The 27,954-nt window shown below is 38.5% G+C and overlaps 1 protein-coding gene across 1 annotated transcript in view; it reads right to left on the bottom strand.

Moving 5' to 3' along the window:
- top2a (DNA topoisomerase II alpha) overlaps window positions 1-27,954 on the bottom strand; it is a 62,656-nt gene that overhangs the window by 15,960 nt on the left and 18,742 nt on the right. Inside the window, exons 11-24 of the mRNA XM_048560677.2 lie at window positions 27,360-27,498; window positions 20,949-21,106; window positions 19,782-19,907; window positions 18,419-18,529; window positions 18,168-18,273; window positions 15,091-15,200; window positions 14,535-14,627; window positions 14,175-14,289; window positions 12,509-12,630; window positions 9,559-9,707; window positions 8,778-9,009; window positions 4,352-4,486; window positions 3,797-3,997; window positions 8-203 (exon numbers count right to left, since the gene is read on the bottom strand). Coding sequence (XP_048416634.1) covers window positions 8-203; window positions 3,797-3,997; window positions 4,352-4,486; window positions 8,778-9,009; window positions 9,559-9,707; window positions 12,509-12,630; window positions 14,175-14,289; window positions 14,535-14,627; window positions 15,091-15,200; window positions 18,168-18,273; window positions 18,419-18,529; window positions 19,782-19,907; window positions 20,949-21,106; window positions 27,360-27,498 — 1,993 coding nt within the window. The remainder of the gene's footprint in view (window positions 1-7; window positions 204-3,796; window positions 3,998-4,351; window positions 4,487-8,777; window positions 9,010-9,558; window positions 9,708-12,508; window positions 12,631-14,174; window positions 14,290-14,534; window positions 14,628-15,090; window positions 15,201-18,167; window positions 18,274-18,418; window positions 18,530-19,781; window positions 19,908-20,948; window positions 21,107-27,359; window positions 27,499-27,954) is intronic.

Genomic DNA, 27,954 nt, shown 5'->3' with positions numbered 1-27,954 from the left:
GACGTACCAATGACCAATGTGCCTTCAATCTTCTCCAAGATAAAACGAGCCTGGTTGCTTAATTTTCCAAATTCTGCTCCTAGTAATCCCTCAAGCCAATCCTTTCTTAAACCATAGTATTTAAACCGTAGGTCAAAGAACTCTTTCAGTATGTCTTGTATATTTTCATACTTCTTCAGGCATCCAACATGGTCAAATAGCACCTAAAAAAAAAAGTAGTTGAGCAAACCCAGAGTATCTAGGGATGTTGTTCATGGCCCAATCTCATTTCTATACATTCTCAGTATTTAAGCAGAACCTGGTCAGATCAAATACTTTACTCATATTAATTTCAGTGGCATTGGGACACCGGCAGATGGGGATTGGGAGGAAGGAACAGGTTTATGTCTAAGGATGCTAGACAAGCATTTTTGTCTCACCTGGTCCTTAGGGACTCTTAAAGATTAGTTGTCTCAATCTGCTCTAGTCATAAACACCTTTGTGAGAAGTTTCGAAATATGTAAAATAGGACGAGGAATAAACCATCTGACCCTTTAAGCCTGCTCCACCATTCAACATCAACATGGTTGGTCAACCAACTCAGTGTCCTGTTCCCTCTTCCTTCCCATACCCTTTGATCCCTTTAGCCCCAAGAACAATATCTAATTCTTCTTGAAAGCGTTCAATATTTTGACTTCAACTAATTTCTGTGGGAGAAAATTCCACAGGCTCACCGCACTGCTTGAAAAATTTCTCTCCATCTCAAACTTAAATACCTTCCCTCCTATCCTTAAACTGTGACCCTAGTTCTAGACTCCCCAGTCATTGGAAACATCCTTCCTGCATTTACCATATCTAGCCTTTTTAGAATTTTACAGGCTTCTATGAGACCCACTCCCTCATTCTTCTCAACTCCAGTGAATACAGTCCTAATTGATCCAAGGGTAAGGCGATAACCTAGTGGTATTATCACTGGACAGTTAATCCAGAGACCTAGGTAATATTCTGGGAACCTGGGTTCGAATCCCATTGTAGCATATAGTGGAATTTGAATTCAATGAAAAATAACTCTGGAATTAAGAGTCTAATGATGGCCATTGTCGATTGCTGGAAAAAACTATCTGGTTTACTGATGTCCTTTAGTGAAGGAAACTGCCATCTTTACCCGAGATAACAAACTGTGGAGCTGGATGAACACAGCAGGCCAAGCAGCATCTTAGGAGCACAAAAGCTGACTTTTCGGGCCTGGACCCTTCATTTAGGCCCGAAACGTCAGCTTTTGTGCTCCTGAGATGCTGCTTGGCCTGCTGTGTTCATCCAGCTCCACACTTTGTTATCTCAGATTCTCCAGCATCTGCAGTTCCCATTATCTCTGCCAAGTTTACCTGGTCTGGCCTACATGTGATTCTAGACTCACAGCAATGTGGTTGGGCAATTAGAGATGGGCAATAAATGCTAGCCTGGCCAATGATGCCCTCATCCCATGAATGAATTTTAAAAATCTCTTATCATATGCCAATCCTGCCATCCCAGGAATCAATCTGGTAAACCTTTGTTGCATTCCAAACAAGCCAAATTGCACACAATACTTCAACTGTGACTTCATCAAGGCTCTGTACAATTTCAGCTGGACATCTCTACACGTACTCAAATTCTCCCACTATGAAGCCAACATATCATCTACCTTCTTCACTGCCTGCAGCAGCATCATTTACTTTCAGCAACTGGTGTACATGGAATACCATATCTCATTGCACACCCCATTTCCCAATCTATTGCTATTCAAATAATAATCCGTCCCTCTGTTTTTACTACCAAAGTGAATAACCTCAAATGTATTCACATTCAACTTCATCTGCCATGCATTTGCCTATTCACTCAACTTGTTGAGTGTCTCTGCATCCACCTCACAGCTCAACCACTCACCCAGCTTTGTGTCATCTGCAATCATTCCTATATACTGTAAACAGCTGGGGTCAAAGCACCAATTCCTGCTGGACCCCACTATCACTGCCTGCCACTGAGGAAAAAAAAACTTGTTAATTTCTACTTTTTGTTTCCTGTTTGCCAACAAGTTCACATCCACATCACTGCACTACCGTCACTTTAATTTTACATGCTAATGTTATATGCGAGATCTTTCAAAAACCTTTGCGAAGGCCTAGTAAAATAACATTCACTGGCTCCCCTTATCAACTCTACTAGTTATATCCTCAAAAATTCAAGCAGATTCATTAAGCATGACTTTCCATTTGTAAATCCATGCTAACTCTGTCCAATCCAGTCACTGTTTTCGCAAATGCTCTGCTGCATCTTTTATAATGGACTCTAATATTTTCCTGCCAATATACGTCAGGCCAACTGGTCTATAATTTTCTATTTTCACTCTATTTTGTTTAAATAATGGAGTTTCATTAACTGCACTCCACTCCATAGAAACTGTTTCAGAGTCCACAGTATCTTGAAACATAACCACCAATGCATTCGCTATTTCTACTGCCACTTCCTTAAATAGCCTGGGATGGAGATATCAGGCCCTAGAAATTTATCAGTTTATAATTCCAAGAATTTCCACAAAATCATTGCCCTACTGATACTAATTTCCTTCGGTTCCTCCTTCCCAAAAGACAGTCCTCCCCCACATTTTTGGGACCTCATCTGTATCCCCTTTGTGAAGGCAGAACCAAAAATAAATATTTAAATGGTCTGCCATCTCTTTGTTTCCCATTATAACTGACTCTAAGGAACGTAAAATTGTCTTCATTGATCTTTTTATCTTCACATACCTATAGAAACTGTTTCAATCATTTTGTATGTCCTCGTCAAGCTTCCTCTAGCTCTATTTCCCACCTTTTAATCAGTCCAATGTCATCCTTTGCTGGAATCTAAACTGCTCCAAATCCCCAGATCTGCTGTTTTTTTTCTGGCCAATATATATACACCGTTTCCTTAGATTTAATACTATCCCCAATTTTTCTCCTTAGCCATGGTCAGGCCACTTTTCCCATTTTGTTTAGCGCCAACCAGGAAGGAACAATTGTTGCAGTTCCTCCATATACCGTTTGACATTGTCTATCCACCATCATTCCTTGAAGTAACGCTCTCCCATTTATCATAATCAGGTGATGGAGAAGCTCTCTCTGTTCCCCCAGTCAGCTCTCCAGCTCAGTCAACATCAAGGCATTATCAGGAAGACCACATGAGCAAAGGAGGATAATTTTAAATGGGGAAGTGAAAATGTAGGGAACAGACAAATAAGTATGTCAACACAAAGAAAAAAAGTATACCAGTTAGAAAGAAAGAAAATAAGGATAAAATAAATTTAAAGACACAATTCTATAACATGATCAGTGTTTAAGGCTACTGCACCTGTAGTTCAGAATCAACAATGAAGCTGCTTATCAGTAACATTAGTGTCATGTGCGTCAATGCACATACTTCAAACTAATAAAACGACTGGCCTCTGGAGACTAATAGATTGCCAAAGGTCTTTTTTGCTGTTGGTTCTGAACAAAGAAAATTTTCACCAATGCATTAATGATCATATATGTCTTCAAGTTGTGCAGGCGAGAGGAGGTGATGAAAAATCATTAGAGGGAGATAGTCTTTGACAGCCTGCTGCATTTTTTCTGGTCAGCAGAAACCGAAGTACAGGTCTCACAGATCCTAGAGCTTTTGGTACCCCACCCAGGAGAACAAATAGAGTACTCTCGATTCTGGGAACAGATGGATTTGTACTGTGATTGCTGTACTGTACTGTGATTGTCAGTTTTCATAAACAAAAATTGCAACATACATAAAAAACAAATTACTGTACCATTGAATTGCACGTGAGGGGAACATTTAGTTTGAAGACTTTGTGCAGTCCTGCTGCTTCTGCCTCAGCCAGTTTCTGTTCAGTCATTGTTACTATGAAACGTACAGTGGTATCTGTGTGGTATTCCTTGTAACCTGTGATCAGTGATGGCGTTTTTTCTGTTCCATTCAACATTGGTTCTAGTACCTGTTCCTTGTAAGTCTGTATAAGATATAACAGTAATGGGAAATGACCTCATTGAGTTATTTGGTAAATAAAAGTTTAAGTATTTTATAAACCCAAAGTATTCAGATACAAACCTCGTGCAAATATAGTCTCAAAACAATGCTGATATAATCAAATATCCCTAAAAATAAACAGCCTAGTAATAATTACAACCATTCCTCAGTTGATTACAAGCCAAATACTGTTACAAAAATCCATGAAAACAGGCAGCAACTACAAAAAATTCACTCTGACTTGTAAATTGACAGTAAGATCTTGTTTAAAATCTTTCCTGTGCTATTCTTATGCAACAAGTACTGCTCAGCAACAAGGTCTGAAAACTCCAGTTACCTGAGTCCATGTCTTGATTGGAAGTTCAGAAATTTCTATTGTTGTGGTATCCAAAACTGAAATTTCACCATTAATGATGTACTGATTAGCACCCAATTCAAAAATTGTACCCTTGAAGTTCTTGTAATTAGGAAGCTATTGGGAAACAAATCAACATATATACATCAGTAGAATTGCCATGCAAGCTATCTGTAAAAATGAATGTTTACAAGTCTTGCTGTTAAATAAGTTTGAACAATTATTAATTAAAATAGAATCTCCCAAGTTACAAGATTCTTTCCAACAAATTTCTTACTGGTGATTCAATTATGAGGACAATTGTTTCGAACTGGGATGGTAGCACTGTGGTAATATTATTGGACAAGTAATCTTAAGGGCCAGAGTAACACTGAATACATATGAACTCAAATCCTGCCAGTGCAGCTGGGGAAGTTTTAATTCAATTAATAAATAAAATTTAGAATAAAATATTAATTTCATTTATAATGAGCATGAAACTATTGCATTATTGTGCAAAAACATTTGGCTGACTAACTTCCTTCCTCAGGGAAGGAAATCTTCTGTCTGTACCTAGTCTAGCCTACATGCGACTCCATTTCCGCACCAATGGTTGACTCTTAACTAAGAAATGGCTTAGTGAGCAGTTCACCATGGAGACATAGCTGCAGGATCACAAGGATTGGGTCCTGAATCCTGAAGAGTATATGACATTGAAAAAGAATAGGAAGCCAGGTAAATGTGGAGGGGTAGCACTGTTGATCAAGAATAGTATTTATGCAAAAGTTTGAGTTAATTTAACTTAAGGTGATCAGGGTGTAGTTTCTAAGAGCAGCATGGTCTGGGAACATGCAAAGAGAAAGTTATATTAGACTTGGTATTGTGCGATATCAAAGGATATGATGACAGATCGTAATATCAGAGTAAAGGCACCCCTAGGTAATAGTGTCCACAATATTGTTTGTATTTTACATCCACTTTTAAAGACTGCATCAAAGGCATGAACGTAAACTTTCAATAAAGATATCTATATAGACATGAAAGCTGAGCTACCTGAAGTGAAAGGGCAATATTAGGCTAGGGAATAAATTAATAGAGGCACAAAGGCTGGCACTTAAGGGGATATTTTAGAATACTTAATAAATATATTCACCAACAGAAAAAATTCAGAACAGAGGATCCATCATTTAGTGAAGTTAAGGAAAGTGTCAGACACTGAGGAAAAAGTGAATATCTACTCAAAATGATTGGCAGATCAGATGATTGGTCAGAATATAAATAAAGGCAGAGAACAATTAGGATGATCAAGATGACAAAATTCTGATTATGAGAGGAAGCTAGCTAAAAATGTAAAAATGGACAGCAAGAGTTTCTGCAGGTACTTAAAAAGGAAAAGATTAAGTAAAATCAGTGTTAGTCGTTTCGAGACAGGATGAACTGTTAATAATTAATAATAAAGAAATGGCAGACAAACTTAACAAATAATTTGTTTCTGCCTTCACTACAGAGGGTATAAAAACATTCTTGCAATAATTGTAAATCAGGAGGTGAAAAGGGAACAGGAACTTAGTGAAATTAAAATTAGTAGGGAAGCAGTACTAAGTAAACTGATGGAGCTGTGAGCGGTCTCTGGGTTCTTCCTTGGGTCTTAAAAGAAACAACTAGTGAGGTAGTAGATACGTTGCTGTTATTTTCCAATGCTTCCCAGGTTCAATAAAAGTTCCAAACTTTTAACAAGTTAAGGGAGGGAGGGAGACAGAAAACATGACACTATTGGCATTTTATTTGATGCCCTTCATTGGTAAAGTGTAAGAATTGATCATTAAAGACGTTATAAAGAACATGATAAATAGAATGGGGGAGGGCTGCTAGGGTCCTTGAGCCTATTCCAGCATTCAATAGAATCATGGCTAATCTGACATTCTTCACGAACATTTTCCTTTCTTTTCCTCTCTGGATCAAGAATCTATCTACCTATCCCAGGCTTCATTGCTTGCTGCAGCAAGGAGTTCCAAAGGCTCTCAACTCACCGAGAGAAGAAATTCCTCTTCATTTCAGTCTTAAATTGACATCCTTTTAGTCTTAGATTATGCCTACTGGTCTTGGGACTCTCCCATGAAGGGCAACTACCCACACCCTGTCAAGCCCCTTAAGAATCTTATACATTTCAATGAGATCAGCTGTCATTCTCCTAAACTCCAACGATTGCCGTCCCAATCTGCTTATCCTTTGCTTAAGGTTATCCCTACATACTGGGATCATCCCTGGTGAACCTTCTCTGAACATCAGGGTACTAAGAAAAACTTAAGATTATCAGGAAGAGTCAACATGGTTTCATGAAAAGGAAATAAAATTTAACCCATTTATTATAGTTTTATGAAGAACAGCATTTAGATAAAAGGAAAAATGGAAGCATATTGTACTTGGATTTCCAGAAGGCATTTCTGGAAGGAGTCACATCGAAGGTTAATACAAAAGTAAAAGATCATGAAGGGAATAAAATACTAGCGTGGATAGAAGATTGACAGTTTGGCAGAAAACAGAGTTAACATCACCGGGCCAATAGCAGGTTGCAAAGAATCGAATACTGAAAAGGTCTGTGCTGGGGACTCAACTTTTTGCAACTCACTGAAATGACTTAGTTGAAAGGAGCAAATGCATGGTAGCTCAACTGCAGGTAACACTAAGATAGGCGATAGGAAAGCATATAAAGAAGAAGAAAAATAGCTTGCAGTTGGATCATACATAGATTGTATGTGTCATTAAGTCATAGAGCACAGAGGCCCATTGGGTCTCTACTGCCAAAACAACACGAGGTCTATACTAGTTCCCCTTACAGCACTTGACCAACAGCCTTAAATGCTAAGGCATTTCAACTGCTCACTCAAGTATTTTTTCTTGTAGAAGTTGTGAGATTATCTACTTCTACTACCCTCCCAGGCAATGTATGGAAGACCCCCATCACCCTTTGGATGGAAAAGTTTTTCCCCAACTCTGCTGATTTCTATCTACACTGTCCATGCCTCTCATAACCTTTCACAGCAATGTCAGGTCCCCCCTCAATCTTCCCTGCTACAAAGGAAACAACCGAGCTTATCCAGTCTCTCCTCATAAGAAAAGCCTGGCAACATCCTGGTGAGCAGATATCATTCAAATGGAGTATAACACAGGAAAATGTAAAGTTGTTCACTCGGGCAGGAAGTAAATAAAAGCAGGGTACTGCTTAAATAAAGAATGACTGCTGAATTCCAAGTGCAGAGGCAACCAGGTGCTCTAATGCATGAGTCACAGGAAGTTAATGTACAGGTCTAGCATGTAATCAGGGCAGCCAATGCCATGCCATATTTTATTACAAGAGGAAAGGAACTAAAATAAAGGATGTCATGTATCAGTTAGGAGGGCATTAATGAGATCACATCTCAAATACTGAGTATAGTTTTGGAGTTTTTATCTAAGCAAGTATGTAAATACATTTAGAAGTGATTCAGAGGAGGTCTATTATGTGAGAGTAATGAGTAGGTCTTTTTGGAACAGGGCACATAGCCTGTGTGCATTTCTGTTGGAGCTGAGGAAAGAGGAAACTGACAAGTTAGACATAGAAAGGGTAAGAGTCACCATTTAGAGTAGAGTTGAGAATTTACTTTAGGCTTTTGCGACTTTTAACGTGGTATCTGAAACAGAGATCAGCCACAATCTTATTAAATGGCAGAGCAGACTCTTGGAATCAAATAGCCTTCTTCTGCTCCTGTTCATATTTTCAGGTAAATGCCAGCCTTGCCAGTGATGCTTCCACCCAAAGAACTAATTAAAACAAAGACTCACAGAGATCTGTACTTTGTGAAGACTCTGTGGAATAATGTAAAAGAACTTGTGGTCACTTTGTGGTACAGAATTTATATTTTGCTGAGAAAAGACACATTTTGTCAAAGTTTCTAATCTTGTACTCATTAGGATATTTTGCAAGAATACCAATTCAAGGGGAAAACCAATATTTATTCTGCATGACAGGAGAGAGCTGACAGCAAGTGACTGTGATCGGGAGAGGTATTGCTATAGTGTATACATCAATTAATGTTGACTTTCAGCCTGGAACATTTGCCTGCATCCTGCAAGATATATAAATTAATATATAGCACCTTACTCTTTTCATTCATGAAGAATACACACATGCACTACATACATTTTAACTCAACAAAATAGATGAACGGTTAACTTTTCAGAGCAAAGCCCTGATCAACCAATCATTTTGCTTGTTTAAAATGTAAACAAAGCCAGGAATTTAGCTGTCAAATCAGTGATGCAATAAGTTTCTACTGTGTAGTAAGGGAAATCTATGATTCGTAATCCATTTGAAAAAGGACTCTTTAACCCAAGAGGCTTAAAAACAACCGTCTCAACAAACTCTAGTTAATGGAAATTGTTGACTTACCATGGGCAATGGTTCATCGCCATCCAGCATACGTCTGATATTATCAACAATTTCTCTCGTGTCATAATTGGGGATTTTGCAAGCCCATCCTGTGCCAATACCTTCTGCACCATTCACTAGCACCATAGGAATAATAGGCATGTACCACTCTGGCTCAACTCGCTGGTTATCATCATCCAGGTATTTCAAGAGGTTATCATCCATTGCAGGAAACAGCAGACGAGTCAAAGTACTAATGAAAACAATTAATGATCACTATTTAATTTATATAAACTAGCTCAAGCACAACTTTGACAGGTTGTGTACCAATATCTGGAGATATTACCAACTTTTTGAATTCCATGGAAATGGCTCTTGTAATTGGCAATGGTAAAAGGTAAAGATAATAGTAAAATGTGAAATACTACAAGGAACAGAAAAGATTGATAAAGTTGGGAGCCAATCAAAATAGTGAAGAATGAAGTAAATATGTTTGAAATTCAGGGTGTGTAGTTCCTAATAAATATTGGTACTGCTTCAAAGTTCTAAAAGCAGGTATTTATTCAAACTTTGGTGTGAGCATATTAATTTCTATAAAACTTGTGATCTTCAAACATTAGGGGTTCCAACTTAATTCCTTCAAAATCTATATCTCAAAGTGCTCAAAAAGAAACACAATATTTAAAAAGAAACAGAACTTTGTACATAGGGAGAAAGTAGGACTTTTCAAAATAGAATCTCTCTCCCCAAAATATTATAAATTTTCCTATCATTTCAAAAACAAATTTCCTTCTCCACCAACCTGAGCATAGTGAAAATGTATCGAGGACTTGCAGCATCTTTGCCACCATTAAGCCTTGTACCAAACTGACCAATTGGCTTCAGAAGATTAATATTATTGCTGCCAACAAAGTTCTGAGCTAATCCAACAATTGTCATCATAAGGGATGCCTGAGAACATCAATTAAAGCAGCAGTTAACACAATGTAGGGAAGAAAAGCTGATTTAATATTCATTCACTTAAGTATAATTAAGAAATTTTTTGCTACCACTGAATACTCCATTTATGCTTAAATGGTATATGATACATGTGACTTTCAGAGTAGGAACGTTATGGGAACAAACATTTCACCCTCAAAATTGATTGATAAACGAATCAAATTAGTTTCAAATGATTTTTTGAAATATTGTTCCTTTATCAACAAGTCTAATGACCCAAACAAATAAATGCATAAAAATCACTGGCTCAAGTTTTCCATTTTTAGGCTAGATGTTATTTACGTGGAGCTTAATGGCAGGTATCCTGCATCAGGTCAAAGTGACTTTTCTGACATTATTTTCTGTGGTTCAGCTCAGTAGATGTAATACTGGCATCTGTGGTCATTTTCATGCAATTAATGTGGCAGGAGAGGCGCGATTCTTGACATTGCTGGAACCTTCCTCTACACAAACTGTTAACACATACTTAAAGCCCAGTAGAACACCACATTAAACACTGCAAGCCACAAACTACCTCACACATTACCGCCTTAGGAAACAGATGTTTCAGGAAAGAATGCTGACACCATCCTTTTCAGATAGAGGCCTGGAGATCCTGGTGGATGGGTGACAAAGAATTGGCCATCCTCTTTCCAATGGACAACCAGAGGAGGTCAAGATACCAAATACAGACAGCCTAGACCTGGATGCTGGTCTTCATCAGGGTTGTCCCGAGGGTTAAATGAAATGAAAAAGTCAAAGATCCTCTGCGTGTCAGAGCGGTAAATGCCATCATCATTCCATTACCTTACACTCATTCTAACTGTGCCACTGCACATATATCTTGTCAACTTTCTTGGATACCAATCTCTCTATTGCATGCAGCATCTCTACACAACAATTCTCACCCAATTTATCTGCCATTACGAACAATCTGTCCTATCTTCTGGATTATAAGTGAGCAACCATGAAGGGAAGGCAATGGCCGAGTGATAGTATCGCTAGACTGCTAATCCAGAGACCCAGATAATATTCTGGGGACCTGGGTTCGAATTTGAATTCAATAAAATATCTGGAATTAAGAATCTAATGATGACCATGAATCCATTGTACATTGTCAGAAAAAAACCCATCTGGTTCACTAATGCCCTTTAGGGAAGGATATTGCCATCATGACCAGGTCTGGTCTACATGTGACTCCAGACCGACAGCAATGAGTGCGACTCTCAACTGCCCTCTCGGCAATCAGGGATAGGCAATAAATGTTGCCTATCCAGCGATGCCCTCATCCTATTAATGAAATTAAAAAAAGGATGCCAAGTAAGTGTAACTAAATGAGTGCTAATAAATGAAGCTAAGAACCATAAGATACATTCTGCATAGATGGCTGAGTGAGGGACAAAGCTAACGAGTGAAATTACTGAATGCAACAGTGAGTAGTAATGAACGTGGTGGAATATATGCGCAATGGCAGAGTTACAGTGAGTATGAAATAGTGGAGAGAAGACTGGCACTTAGCCATTGGAGCGCACAAAGTCATTCATCCTATTTGTACATTGCTGGATACTTCGCCTCACAGGATCTCTGCAGCAATCGGGTGGTCATCTCAGTTCAGGCTGACAGTGTCTAGTATCATGGTTGCCTTTTGTGGTCCAATGGAAAGAAGACAGCTCTCCTCTCCATCATCCTGTTCAACAAAACATGTAAATGAGCCCAGGTGCTAACTTCGTTTTCTCAACCATCTCTTGTATAACAACAGCAAGGCTTCAGATTTTGAATGACCATTCCTTGACTGCAACATTTGAAGTGATGCATTACTGTGGCTTAGATGTAGCATCGTACATCATTGCAAGAAGATCCCAGCAGCAGTGAACATTCTTGACCCCAAACTCACAATTCAAAAAGGGTGTCACGAAGCACTGATGCATAATTAATAAGGTGAGCGGCTGATGGTTACATAAGAAAATTTACCATAGCCCACTGAGAGAAACCTACTGTTTCAACACCCAGACAATGATAGCCAAATTATAAGGAGATTCAACCTCATGCATTATTAATAACCATTGGTGGCTATTTATTTATTTATTCATGAGATACAGATAGTGCTGCCATGGTCACATTTATTGCTCACATTGGATTGCCATGATAAGATAGTGAGCTTTCTGCTTGATATGTTGCATTACTTCTGTCAATGATAGAGTTGATGACGTTAGGAGTAGGAAAACTCAAAACATGCCCTTTAATAGTGATGGAGCTAAGTATATGTTGAAATCATGTACAGTCAGGGTGCCTTTCTTTGACCAACAGTAGCAATTTTTGTGATTTAATGTCATAACTTTCTGAGTGGTACTTGCATTTATGACATCCAGGTTGCAAGTTGATACACTGCTGAACGATCTATAGCACACTGAAAGATTACTTCACATGGGTGGTACTCATTGTGAGCAGCACCTGCACATTAGTTAAAAAAAGACAGAAGTTTCAATTCCACGAGGCAGGCCTCAGCTGTTTAAAGTTCTTTTGGACTTCAGAGGAGGACATCAAACTTCTACTGAAGTAAAAAGGGCAAAACTTTATTTAGTCAATTTTAACTTATACAAGCGCTGAAAATTCACATTTATAACCCAAAAGCTTAGCTCTTTTCCAAAGTAGGAATTTGATACATGGCATAAAATTCACCAGAACATGAATTTGCAATTATCATGAATTATTTCCTTGGTAAACATTTTTCTATAAACGTGGAGAAAAACTCATACCAATTAACTAAGTCTTACCTCACCATGATGATAGGCTGACATTTCAGCAACTGAACCAGCCAACTGAGCAACTTTGACTTCACGTTTGTCATTTCGTTTAAAACAGGTGAATAAAACTTTGCGCTGACCAGGTTTCAATCCTTAATTAAAGAATATATAGAATGAAACAAATTCGATTAATCCAAACAAGGCACTGAAGTGAAATTTGCACTTTTTACACGGGGTAAGATCACAGTATGAGGGAGACACTGACCAAGCCAGCACTTACTGCCCATGCCTCGATGCCTAGAGGGCAGTTAATTGTTATGGGTCTGGAGTCACACGTAGGCCCAATGGCAGAAATAAGTGAACTAGATGGGTCTCTGCCCCGTCTAACAATCAACAGTGGCTTCACAGTCATTAGTAAACTCTAAATTCTGGATTGTTATTGAGTTCAAATTCATCTACCACGGTGGGATTTGAACCAGAACATTACCTAGGCCTCTGGATCAACAGTGCAGTGATAATACCTTAAGAACATTGTGTCCTCTAATTATATTACTCAGTAAAACACCATGTCATACATTTAAACCTACTGGAGTACACCATCTCAGAAAATATGAACTTAAATAACCGGACACCAATTTTAGTCACAGAGAATTGATTCTTTTTGGTTCACGTGCAGATGTTGACACAACTTACAAAATACTTTTTCTGTTCATTCCAACCTGTACTCGTAACTCAATCTTGGTGAATAACTAAATAAAACTATTTACCCATATATCATGATTTTATTTTGAGGAAACTAGAAGATTAATAATTTGAAATGCACTTTCTGATGCGGAAGGGGAAGCAAACCCAATAGTAACTTCCAAACACAAATCTGATTCTCTAGTAGCTCCAAAGTTCAGTACTGTTGGGGCTGAAACCAGTATGCTGACCCCCAAGAAAGGTCCAATGGAATCTCAGATCCAGATAAATGAGGAATATTGAGCAGAGAAGGTTTGGCAACTTTACCGAGGGGCGTGAGGGGTCAGTTTTAAAGTCTGTTCTGGGAAGAAGGAAGGGTTGGAGGTGTACTACATTTTGCAGGGTTCTACTGATGTGTATGGGCATACGATAAAGGCAGTAACCTCCCTCTTGAACTTTAAAATAAAAACTTGGTGCCCTTCCTGGCCAACTATGTTGTGACACAGACTGTGTGACATTAGGATCAACTGAGCTTTTAATAGACTCAGTTAACCTTTAACTGATTATTTAAAATATGGTGGGCATCTGGCTGCTTTTAGCATCCACCCACCATCTGAATTATGGGGTAACCTCAGGGATGGGAAGATAGTGGACTAGACGCCTACTCTATTTTATGTGACACCCTCCTCTTGCTGCTGAAAACACAACCAGCAGTGGGAGGTAAATCAAGCCCAGAACTAAATTGCATAGCTTTCAAGGAATCACCAGAGGCAAAATGGACTCAATGTCCCCGATTTCTCTGCGCTATTCTGTTTACCATTGGTCATCAACTGATTGACAACAAATCTACATATTGCAATTTATCATGAAGGCCAGGCACAATAATAAGGGAAAACAGTGAATTGACCTATAGACAATCCTATTTTGCATTTTGATATTTTAGTTGGAAAACAAAGGTTATGCTCTGAACTAACAAATAAAACAGTGCATTTTATTATGACAGCTCAAGACTTACCATCCACAAGAGAAGGAATTGACCTCTCATTATCAGAATTTGAGAAGAGCACCAGTTCCTTATTGATAAAGTCATTGAAAGTCAAATATTTTGTTTCTTTTCCATACAAATATTGCTGTAAATAAAATAAAAACCTGATTATGAACATTTGTTTTCCTGAAATATTCTATCAGACAACAACCTGACTATGGCAATCGGACATTTATAAGAACAACCAAGGATCTATATATTTAGTAATTTTGTCTACATACAACTTATGTTATTCAACTTTCATATAAAATATTCAAGTAACTAGTTTAACGTGTTATTAGTTTAAATAAATTGATTGCAATGTGTAGCAAACGAATTTCAATTCAGTACCTCTGGTAATCCGTGCAACTTTCGCTGTCTTCTGTCAACCATGAAGTTAGTCAGCCATTCCTTGCGTTCGTCAATCTTTTTCCTACTAAATGCCTAAAGAATTCAGAAAATAATCAGTTTAGAGTCAGAGTTATACAACATGGAAACAGACCTTTTGGTCCAACTGGCCTATGTTGACTAGATATCCTAAATAAATCTAGTCCCACTTGCCGGCATTTGGCCCATCCCTCTAAACCTTCCTATTCATGTACCCGTCCAGAAACCTCTTAAATGTTTAATTGTACCAGCTTCCACCACTTCCTCTGGCAGCTCATTTCATAAATGCACTACTCTCTTCATGCAAAGGTTGCCCCCTAGGTCACTTTTAAATCATTCCTCTCTCACCTTAAACCTATGCCTCTAGTTTTGGACCCCTCTGACCCAGGGAAAGGACCTTGTCTATTTACCCTATTCATGCCCTTCATGAATTTATAAACCTCTATAAGGTTACATCCCAGCCTCTGACACATAATACGTTTAAGTATTAAAAAAACTGATTTCAAAGTTCAGTTCTCACCAGGGTTATTGCAGAATCATCTTCTGGTCCATTATATTTAAAGGGGATACGGTGCCTCTGCATTTCAGCAAAATATTCCTTTGCCTCCTTAGCAGTGCTCGTACCCAAACCTAATGATTTAAATTCAGTAGTTAGATGTTAACCAAGGTAGAGTACACAACTGAAATAGATCAAGAAACTGCATGTCAGACACTTGAGGACATCTAAGAGTTTAGATATATACAGTTCATCCAATAAATCAAAGAATGTTATGAGGCACATGCAAAAGGGAAATACCTGCAAAATTTGTTTCAAGTTGGAAACCAGTCTTAAAAGAATGAAGAGCAGATTCTATTCTGATCCATTTATAAGCAAAAATGAAAAAAGTGTTCAATTTTGTTTTTGTTTCTTTCAATTGCCATCAGTAAACTTGAAAATAAAGTCTCATGCAAAAGTGCAGAGAACAGTGCCCAAGCCATGTCTTATAAGGGAAGTTAGAGATATCATCTGATGTAAAAAAAAACAGGTGTACAATTTGGCAAGAAAATAAACAACAGAACTAAGAATTGGGAACAGGTTAGAAGTCAGCAAAAAAGATCTAAAAGATTGATTAAGAGGAAGGTAGAGAATAAAAATAGCTTGTAGGGAACATAACTACTGACTGCAAAGGTTTCTATAGGTAGGTAAAAAGAAAAAAACTTGGGGAAAACTAATGTATGTCCTTTACAATTCACAATAAGGAATTTTAAAATGGGGAACAAAGAAATGGCAGACAAACTAAACTTCACTTCTGTCTTCATGACAAAAATAACATAGCAGAAATGATGGGGAACACACTGTTTAATCAAAGAGGGAGTTGAGGCAAATCTGTATTATTGGAGAAATTGATGTGACTGAAGGCTAATCAATTCTCAGGGCCTAATGATCAACATCCCAGAGTACTTGAGGAAGTATCCCCGGAAATAGTAGATGCATTGGTTGTCATTCTCCAAGATTATTTGAACTCTGGATCAATTCCTACAGATTGGAGGTTAACAATTGTAACCCCATTAGTTAGAAAGAGGGATAGAGAGAAAACAGAATTATTGTCCAGCGAGACTAACATCAGTATTGGAGAAGATGCTATAGTCCATCAGCAAGGATATTACAGCAGACCACTTAGACCAGTAGTAGGAGCAGACACTAGTCAGCATGGAATTACAAAAAGAAAAATCATGTTTGAAAAATCTACTGGAAATCTTTGAGGATGTAAACAGTACTGATGATGAGGGAGAGCCGGTGGATGAGGTTTATTTGAACTTTTAGGTTTTTGAAAAGTCTCACATAAGGGATTGATGTTTAAAATTGGTGCGAGTGGGTTTGAGCGTTGCGTATTGAGATGGATAGAACATTAATTAGTGATTATAATGAGGTCAGCCAGGTGAACCTCAGAATGAGTTCCCTGATTGGGGCTGTTATTCTGGTCCAATCAGTGAGCCCTGGCTGACAGATATAAACAGGCGTGTTAGAAGTTCTGTTCACTCTGGCAACTGACGTGATGGGAGAGGCCAAATGGCCATCACAACCAGAACTAAAACATATGTGGATTTGGAGAATCCAGATCACATTAGAGGACAGCATATTATTACGGGAGCAAGAGTGATTGTCCCGAGCAAAGGCAGTCGCTAGATACCGGCTGAAATCCACTGGGGTCATCTAGATGTTTCCAAAACGAAGATATTAGAAAGAAGTTGTGTCTTGTGACCAGGATAGGATGCCAACATAGCTGCATTGGTGGGGCAGTGCCCAGGGTGCATATGAAGAAAAGTATTACTGCCAGCAACTTACCCAAAATTCATGAAAATTGCCAGGTAAACCCTGGACTCATTTACACGTCGACTATACAGGTCTTCAAATGGGCCCAATGTTCTTATTCATTGTGGACACCCACTCAAAATGGCTGGACTTGCATAGAATTCATTCATAAACACAGGAACAAATGATAGAAAAGCTGTGTGCAACTTTCGCAATACATGGATTCCTAGAAATATTTGCCACAATCTGTCGTTCACCAAGAGAGAATTTGAGTATTTTCTAAAGTTGAATGGTGTTCGTCATATTAGGAAAGCTCCAACCCATCATCATCCAAAGGTCAGGCAAAAAGGGGAGTCCAAACTTTGAAGAAAGGCTTAAAGAAACAACCCACAACTTCACCAGTTACCAAACTGCCCTTGTTTCTATTTGATTATAGGACCAGCCCTCATTCAACTGCAGGGATAGCTGCAGCAGTGTTGCTAATAGGGAGAAAGCTCCTCTTTCTGGACCTGGTGGAGGGGGAGATGGCATCAGGAATGCCCATGCCAGACACAATACCCCGCTAAGCAAAAGAGATGGTTTACTTCAGGAGATGAAGTTTGGTGTAGGAACCACAGGAAAGGCCCTGCACGGATGACAGATATGGTCAATGTGAAGTCAGGTCCAGTGACATGTAATTTTTGGGTTGGTGAAACAGTCCTGGACAAGCATGTGGACCATATGAATGCTGTGAACTTGCAAACGGAGGAGGAAAACGTGCCTGGCTCCTCAACTGCCTTTCTGGCTGTTCAGGAGCCCATGGGTTCTTCCTCTTCTTGAAGTGTTGACAAAACCTCAAAATCTGAGATGGACACAGTGAATGTTGCCACCATGACACCTTTGCCTCTTGAAGAGAGGACTGAATTTATTCTGAGATTCTCTGAGTGCAAGAGTTGGGCTACTGTGTGTTACACACCACCCATATCAGAGGCAGAGTTCGAGGAACCTGATCTGGTGCTAAAATGCCCAAGGGAGCTACAAAACAAAAACCCCAGCCTATGTCCATGGATTTAGAGAGATGGGGTGCAGTGATTGTAACAAGATCAGCTGGTTGGAGCTTATAGAATATCTGTGTTTTCATGAAGAAGAAAGATATAGCTTATGGCTACAGGCATTTTGGGCGGCGGTGGGGGAAAGACAATAGGCTTTTCAGCTCAATGCCTATAGTGAATGGCAGAGCAGGTTATTTCTGTTTCTATATACGCAAAGTAAATAATTAGGTTCTTAGTGTTGAGAGAGTCACCACACAGAGTTTCCAAACAAACCTTTGTAGTATTTTATTTTCCAAGCCTTGTTGTTCTCTGTGTTACTTTTCCACTCTTCAAATTCAGGAATACTGTAAAATGCAATTTCCTGCTTGTTTTTTGACACCTGGAAAAAAAATCCAACTTATATTGTTGCCTTAGTTTATGACACATTGTAATAATTTTGACAAAATTAAATGATTATTAATCTTTTACATGATAGGCCCTCCTGCAATTATTTTCATTAAATACTATTTAGAATGAAAACAAACCTTTACAATTGGAGTAATAAATTCCTCAACGAAATTATGCCTGAGCAATGAAGGCCAGTTGTGATGAATGAAATTGATTACTAAGCCCTTGATATGTGACCCATCTTGATCCTGGAAAACAGTAATTCAAAAGAATTAGGATTCAGATTACAGATAATAGAACATTTTTCACAAGCCTGCATAATGGAATGCTTCAGGTCAAAAGAAGTCAATGAACAAGGCTTCAAATATCTCCTAGATAATGAAATGTGAGGCTGGATGAACACAGCAGGCCCAGCAGCATCTCAGGAGCACAAAGGCTGACGTTTCGGGCCTAGACCCTTCCTCACATTTCATTATCTTGGATTCTCCAGCATCTGCAGTTCCCATCATCACTTCAAATATCTCCTCCTTGCAATATCATGTGATATGCAAGGGCAAGGAAGTTAAAAAAGATCAGATGCCAACAAAAAAGTCACACTTGCAAAGTTACCAAACAATGTGATGTTACCTTAGAATTACTCCTGATCTTTCACTTTTCTTACTTTTGACCATAATTGGAAAAAAAATCCATATGCTTAATATGTCCCAATTTGGACATTCACAACAGTAAGCCAGTGACACAAAAACTTGCATGGTAAAGAATAGCACAGAGATTGTAAAGTGAACCTGCTGTCAAATTTTTAAAACATTAGCATATTTAGAATACAATGAATTTGGTGTACACATTCTGCAATGAGAAGACAGTCCCAATGCAATAATTTCAGTATCTGCAGAAGTAACAGATCGTATTTTATCTCACAGTTGCTGCCACACTGTGGCCAAATCTTAATAGTGCAGTACATTTTCCTACATTTAATTCATACATGATTAAATCATCAGATTATCTTCAGCATGTTCAGTCCTTCAGCAATTTACACCTCAAAATTAAAAAAAAAACTGCAAATTGGAAATAGAAGCATTGCTTGAAGTGCTCAGCAAGTCTACAAAGTATCCGCAGAAAGCAAAATAGACTTAACGTTCCAAGTCGAACATGACTTTTTCAGAACTGAACAGCCATATTAAACTCAATATGCTGACTGTTTCTCTCTCTCTACAGATGCTGGCAGACCAGATGCGGAGTATTTCTAGCACTTCCTTATTTTATTAGAAATTTATACCTTGTTCCCCTAGTGGTACTGACTTGGCAATACAGTGCATTTGAACTGGCTGCACTTTTTTGCAGAGCAGGGGTGAAGGAGAGTGATGGCAAAGAGAGGACAGGGTGATTTGCAGTGTTGTGGCAAATTACTGAATCATCAAATGTGTATTCATAATGTGAATATTTTACACTATTAGAAGAGGCGACCAATTCTTTTCAACGCTACCAGTCAATTAGACCTACCTGATCTGTCATAATCATCAATTTTCCATAACGAAGTGTCTTAAGAGACTCCTGATCATCATAATTCTTCTTGTATTGCAGACCAATGATTTTTATCATGTTGTTGATCTCAACATTTTCCATAATCTGAGGTAAAAATAACATTAACATGTAATCCAAATATTTCTGACTGCATACCAAAGTACCATCTAATTTATTATCTACTGGGATGGACAACAAATACAGTGAACAACAGCAAGGTTCATTTACTGAAATATCTTCAAAGAATTGTCAGTACTCTCTTGCTGGCCTGACCCTTTGTGGTAAATCAAGAGCACAACTGTAAGTGACTGAGGGAACATATTCTCACTGCTGGAGGTATAAAGGTGAGAAAAAACATAGCAGATTGGACACAGCACCGTATATCCTCTACTGAAAAAAACAACTGCAATATTAGTGTACAAGAGAATATTTCTTGAAATGTGATGAGGACAGTCCAAAGCAATCACACTACATTAGTGAATCAACTAATAATGTATTGGTTGGGGGTATTTTAAAAATGTGAATGCACCATGTAAATATTGGTTAATTATTCTATGTAACAAAGAAATTGCAAGGTTATAAAAATAAATTCTCTCTGGGTGATTGAATTAGTTATCTGCTGAGAGAATAACTCTCTACACCTCCATTTGTAAATTCAGAATGATTAAAGTTTCTAACAATCTATTTTAAATTTTGCTAATTGCAAATTTAAACATGGCTCTTTCCAAGCTTTTGCAATTTGTCTTCTGAAAATCTTACCAATTTCAGACTTGACTACTCCAAGGATTTTGTGCTGGCTTTCTACCTTTCTTGAGCATCTAAAACTCTGGTTTTCAATACCCCATTTCCCATCACCCTTGTGCACTGTAACCGATATTGCATCCTGGCCCACAATGTCTCAAAAGGTAAAATTCTTGATCAAATTCTTTCATTATCTCATCCCTTTCTTGACAAGGTTAGTTCTGGTACTGCAGAAATCTGTTGTTGATTTCTGCAAGTCTAACCTCTTGAAGCCACTACTAAAAAACTTACCATTTGGATTATGCCTTGTGAAGTGCTTTCGGATATTTTCAATATTCAAGACGCTGAATAAATTCAAATATCATTCCATCACAAATAGACTATTTACATCTTAAATCAACCTACCTGCTTGTGAGAGGCTTCTCGTACATTGAGAAGTTTCCCTCTAAGTGGAAACACGCCATATCTGTCTCTTCCAACAACTCCTAGACCCGAGACAGCCAAAGTTTTGGCTGAATCACCCTCTGTTAGGATTAGGGTACAACTATGAGAATGTTTTGTTCCTGAAAGACAAAGGCAAATAACAATTTGTATTTCACAATGGATTTACATGTTTTTAAAATTTTCTTCATTGGATGTAACCCTCATGGCAAGGCCATTTTTTTAAACTCTTTCACTCCATGTTGTACACATATACCCAGTTATGCTGGAGGAGTGAATTACAGGATTTTAACCCAGTAATGGTGAAGGAAACCATGAAGCAATAGATAGGGACAGACAGCAACTTTCATGTGCAACTATTTTTTCCAAATAAAAGCATTCCTGAGTTTGGGCAATGCTTGGTGAGTTCCATTTAGAACTTAAATGCCACCACGCACCAGTGGTGGACAGCATAAATGCTTAACCTGGTGTCTGACATGGCAAGGTAAAAACGTTCTCTAGTGTCATTGGAAATGGACTCAAACAGTCATATTGTATCATGCTCCTGATATGTGACTTATAGGTGTTTGAAATGCCACAGAATTTCCATTTTGATAGTGTGGATTCAACTGAGGTAATGTCATTGAACATCATGGGGAAATGGTTAGATTCTCTGGTTGGAGATTATCATGGTCTGGCAATTCTGTGCCGCCACAGTTATTTGCCAGTACCAGCCCAAGTCTGAATGCTGTTCAGATCTTCAAGCAGCCATTCCTGCTTGCATCAAATCACGAGGAGCTGTTGATGTTCCACAAATTTTTTTTCTGCATAGATCTTTGGAGGTTTGAGCAAGTGGCATCTTCTAAAACTAGGAAGTCAATGTTGGGAATGGAGTTGGCATGCCAATAGGTGTACACGGGCCCTCAGAATAGCTGCATATGCTGGCAGGTTAGAGAGAACGTTGTTCAACGCTATGGAATCATTAGCAAACATTCCCACTTCTCACTTTATGATGGAAAGAAGATCATTGCTAAAGCAGCTGAAAGTCCTTTTGTAATTTCCTAGGACTAAGTTTTTGGCTTCAAAAACTACAATAATTCTCCTTTGTTAGGTATGATGCCAAACAATTGAATAGATTTTGAACTGATTCCTATGGACTTCAATATTGCTAGGCCTCAAAATGTCATAATTGGTTCAGTGATGGCAAGTGATTCTCAGCTCATCTGAAATGCTTTGAAGAACAAAAAAAATGTCTTTGTTTGAACCAAGGCTGTAATGAAGTCTGGAGCCGATTGGTCCTGTCTAAGCCTCAACTGAACACTGGAAGCAGGTTGTTGCCAAGCAAATATTTACAGCATGTTTTGAGACAAATTGACAACAGACTGATAATTTTTCACATTGTTGGGTAGATTCCAGTGTCATAAACTGCAATGGAACAGCCTGGTTAAGGGCCTGGCTAGTTTTGGAGAATAAGTCTTTGGTACCAAAGCTAGGGTATTGTTGAGGCCTAAGCATATGCTGTTAGTTAATATCACATGAAGCAAATTGAATTGGTTGAAGGCTGTGTCGATAACTTTAGGAGCAGCAGAGCATGATGAATCATTTGGCACCTCATCTCAATTATAATGAAAACAAATGAGGCCCCCTTCCTCTCACACTCCCAATACCCATCCATGCCAGTTTATGCTCATCAATGACTGCTCACTCTGCACCCATTAAAACACTACACACTCTAATTAGAGCCAAAGAAACCTAGATTGAAAATAGGATGTTTATAAAGTGTGAAAAAGTATTTCGTTTTTTTAAAGACTCTTTGCACCACGATCCAAAAGTATCAATCATCCACAATCTTGAAAGGAACAATAGCTGAAATTACAAGCAGTTGAAACTACATTACTTCATGTAAACATTGTGCAATTGACAAAAACAAACAACTAGAGAGTCAAAGCTGTCTATTATGCAATGTTTTCTGAATAAACAGTCCATGGATGTCTGGGCTCTCATCTAAGTGAATTCAGTAATACATGATGAGGTCCATACAAACAACAGGAATTATACACAAATGAACTGAAGTAAAGGACTATGGTTGTGCATCACAAACTATTTTCCAACATGCCACAATTTTGACTTGAGAGCATCTTCCTGAAGAAGAATAAGGATGGGCAAAGACTGGCTCTGCCTGTGATGTCTATAAAGTTCATGTGAAGTTCTGTGATGCCAGATGTCAACAAAAACAAACAATAAAGCAGCACAGTAACACTTGTTGTGTTATTATTAATGCGTTATAAGTGAACATATCACATAATGTAAATATGAAATCAGTATTTTAAAGCAATTAATCTGCTTCTAAGCCTTCCCCGCAACCTTCTCCTACTCCTCACCAATTAACTTCTCATCCAAGTTCAGTGGTATTGATTTCTACAGTGGAGGCAGACTGAGTGAAGTGAAGTACCATGTCTGTAGGAACAGCAGGTATGGGATGGGGTTGGGGGAGAAAAAGCTTGGGGGATAGGTAGTGGGGAAAGTGTACATGTGGGTAGCTTCAATCACAGAATGCCAGTCAAATTGGCAGCAGGCTCAGGAGTAGAGCTGATGGTCACGACCTCCGGAGCAGGGAGAAGTGCAAAAGAAAATTTGTAAAGCAGAATTCACAAACTGTAATTTCACTCAGTGGCATAAATTTCTCATTCCTGTTGATACTTATAATTATCTGATTCAGCATTGCCTTACATGGAAAATTAGCTTGAGAACAATGCAATTAATGATTGAGACTTAGTTAACTGACAGAATACTCTGTGATCTGACCAAATCAAACTTCAATATTTACATTCTCTAACAAGTGTCATCAAAAAGACCATTCCCACATTATAATTTTACAATCACTACTACAGATATTTGACATGAAAACAAATCAGATCAAGTCACCACATTCAATACATAGTGCTCCAAATTATTCAGAACAAAACGAAGGTCTCAAATCACACAGGCAAGAGTTGTCCTGTTGACACTTGAAACACCAATCATAAATGTAGTCCTTAATCACTTCAAGCATTAAGTGCCACATGGGCAATTAGCTGAATCTAACAACGAAAATAATTAAAATAGCATGTGACTAATTTGTTGTCATAGTGAACACCCATGTTTTGAACAGTGATTCACAGGACTCTACTGAATGTTTTAGTCGATGCTAATTTGAGGTGGCTTATAGAATGCTCAAAGCACAAATAACTAATTCTTTCAGACAGATAAATGAATTGACCAAACATAACGAATGCAAGAATAGAATTCCTAACTGTGTTTATATTACAGGTCATGGTAAACAGTCAAGCACTTAATCATTGTTCTAGAACTTCAAATTCTAAGACAACAATTTACATGTTTTAAGTTAGGGCATCTTCCAGTTCCAGCTCACAAATCTTAATTTTCTTTGCATTAAAACACTCAGCACCTCAACACTGTGCCTTTACTTTAATAAAGTAAAAATCCTTTGTCAATGTGTAATTGTTCCTACCAAGGATGGAGCAAAACTTGACCGTCTCTTAGAAATAAGGAAGGGCAAGTGACTGAAGCATCCAAATAGGTACACTTTGAGGCTGGTGTTGATAATTCTATTAATTTTAAAATAGTTATAGGAAAGGATAAGCTTTCCATAAAAGTTAAACTTCTTAACTGGAGTAAGGCCAATTTTAATGGCATGAAATAAGAATGCTCACAAAGTTGATTGGATTAGACTGCTCATTAGGTAAAGGGGCAACAAACAAGTGGGAGACATTCAAAAATATGATGACGAAAATTCAGAGACATTATGTTCCAGTCAGAGTGAAAGGTAAAGCTGGTAAGATTAGGGATTAATGGATTAATAAAGTTATTGAGGTTCTAGACAAGAATAAGAAAGAATCACACATTAGCTATAGACAACTGGGATCAAATGAATCTCCTGAATAGTACAAAGAGTATAGGGGCACTCTTAACAGGGAAATGAGGAAGACAAACAAAGGATGAGATGGCCTTGGCAGACAAGGATAATCCAAAGAGACTATACATTCTTAAGAGCAAGGTCTCTTAAAGATCAACGGGGTTGCCTTTGTGTTTAACCTCAGGAGATGGGAGAGATATTAAACGGATATTTCGCGTCAATTTTTACTGGGGAGAAAGAAATGGAGGCGAGACAACTCAGGGAAATAAACACTGATGCTTTGAAAACAGTCACATGACTGGAGGTCTTAGAAACATAAAGGAGGATACACCTCCAGACCTAATCAAGTCTATCCTCCAATGATGTGGGAAGTTAGGGAGGAAATTATGGGGCCCCTAAGTGAAATATTTATGTCATTTATAACCAAGGGTGAAATGTCAGAGGATGGGAGGGTGGCTAATTTTGTGCTTTCATTTAAGAAAGGCTATAAGAAGCAGCCTGGAAACTATAGACTTGTAAGACTGACATCAGTGGTGGCTAACTTGTTGGAGGTGATTCTGAAAGAAAGGCTTCACATGCATTTGGAGGGGTAAGGAATTATGAGGGATTGTCGGCATGGTTTTGTGCAAAGGAAATAGCGTCTCACAAACTGATGGTTACTTTCTCAAAAAAAACACAAAGAAAATTGATGAGGGCACAGGGGTGGACATTGTTTACTTAGACGTTAGTAAAGTCTTTGAAAACTTTCCACATGGTAGACTACTTAGTAGAGTTAGATTATATGGCATTTCGGGTGAGCTTGCCAGTTGGAAACAAAATCAGCTTTACGGTGGAAGACAAGAAGGTGGACGTATAAAATTGTTTTTTGGACTGGAGGCCTGTGACCAGTGGTGTTCCACAGCGATCTGTACTGGGCTCACTTTTGTTTGTCATTTATCTAAATGATTTGGATGAGATTACGGGAGGTACGGTTAATAAGTTTGCAGATGACACTTAAATTGATGGTATAGTTGACAGTGAAGTAGGTTGTCTAGACTACAAAGAGATTTTGATCACTTGAGTCAATGGGCTGAGGAGTGGCAAATGGAGTTTAATTTGGATAAATGTGAGGCATTGCATTGTGATAAAACAAACAAGGGCAGGAGTGATATAACTAATGGCTGGGACCTGGGTAGCATTGTAGAACAGAGACACATAAGGGTTCAGGCACATAATCCTTTGAAATATGCATCACAGGTAGACACAGTGACTAAGAAGTCATTTAGAGTGCTTGCCATCATTGCTCGAGTGTGGTTAGTTTCTGGAATGAACTGTCAGAGGAAATAGTTGATGCAGGTACAAATTACAATGTTTAAATGACATTTGGATAAGTACATGAACAGGAGAGATTTGGAGGAATATAGGGTGAATGCAAGCAAGTAGGACCACTTTAGTTTGGGAACATGGTTGTCACAGACTAGTTGGGCCAAAGGATCCATTTCCATGCTGTGTGCCTCCATGACTCTAAAATATAATGAATTTGATTTGATTTATTATTGCCACATGCACAGAAATACAATGAAAAGTATTGTTTTGTGTGCTAACAGACAATGTTGCACTGTATAGGATCATGGAATCCCTACAGCGTGGAAGCAGGCCAATCAGCCCACCAAATCCCCACCAACCCTCGGAACAGCATCGCTCACTGACCCACCGCTCCTCCCGCAACCCTATAATTCCCATGGCTAATCCATCTAGCCTGCACATCCCTGGACACTACGGACAAGTTAGCACAGCCAATCCACCTAACATGCATATCTTTGGACTATAGAAGAAAACCGGAGAATCCAGAGGAAACCCGTGTAGACACTGGGAGAATGTGCACCTCCACTTTGGGGAGATGATGGCCTAGTGGTATCATTGTTGGACTGTTAATCCAGAGAACCAAAAAGTGTTCTGGAGACCCGGGTCTGAATCCCACCATGGCAGATGGTGGAATCTGAATGCCATAAATATCTGGAATTAGGAATTTAATCAAGTCTGTGAATCCATTATTGATTGTCGGAAAAGCCCATCTGGCTCACCAACATCCTTAGGGAAGGAAACTGCCATCCTTACCTTGTCTGGCTTACATGTGGCTCCATGCCCACAGCAATGTGGCTGACTCTTAACTGCCCTCTGGGCGATAAGGGATGGGCAGTAAATGCTGCCTAGCAAGTGACGCCCTCATCCCACAAATGAATAAAAACATAGTCATCTGAGGGTGGAATCAAACCTCAAGTCCCTGGCATTGTGAGGCAGCCGTGCTAATCACTGTGCTGCCTAAACAGGCCTAACGCACACAGTTAGGGCCAGATTAGTTTGGAAACATGTTCATAATGGACTAGCTGGACTGAAGGGTCTGTTTCCAAGCTGTATGACTATGGCTACATTACAATAATAAATCAAATCAAATCTCCTCAAAACATTAAGTGCAACAAATGCCAGAAAACTCAACATACCAGCATCATTAGCATCATCCAGTTTAGGAATTCCTTTGATCTTGGTTTGTTTTAGTCCTGAGCATTTCTTGTTGAGCATATTCTGAGCTTTAAACTTCACCCAGTTCATGATGCTTTCAACGACACCACAATTCATTGCCTACAAATGAAACAGTGGAACATTTAGTGGAACAATTTCATGACTGTTTTTACAGCTCTGGTCCAGGAAATCAAGCGTAACTACCCAAATAGATAAAAAATATATTAAAAACATCAATTAAGAAATAAAGTAGTATCAGCAGGTTTCATGAACTAGGTATTCAAGTTCTATCTACAGAGTAAGGCAACTTTAAGGCTGAATCCCAATCCTTTCTCTTGGAAAGTCTTTAGTCTCTGTTCATCAATTCAATTATAACACCACAGCAAAGAAGATACAGTAAACTACAGTTTTGTGTTTTTGATCCTACTAGTCAATGTCAGCAAGTTTAAACTCTTGTCATACACTCCACAATCAAATATTTTGCCCTCTGAACAGTAATAATGTGCTGATGACTGAAATCAAACTGTGAAAACTATTTGGTACCAGGACAGATGTTGACATAGTACTAATTCGGAA

The sequence above is a fragment of the Stegostoma tigrinum genome, chromosome 31 (genome assembly GCF_030684315.1).
Source record: "Stegostoma tigrinum isolate sSteTig4 chromosome 31, sSteTig4.hap1, whole genome shotgun sequence".
Classification (NCBI taxonomy): domain Eukaryota; kingdom Metazoa; phylum Chordata; class Chondrichthyes; order Orectolobiformes; family Stegostomatidae; genus Stegostoma; species Stegostoma tigrinum.
The sequence above is the reverse complement of the archived record's forward strand: the minus strand, read 5'-3'. Positions and strand labels throughout refer to the sequence as shown.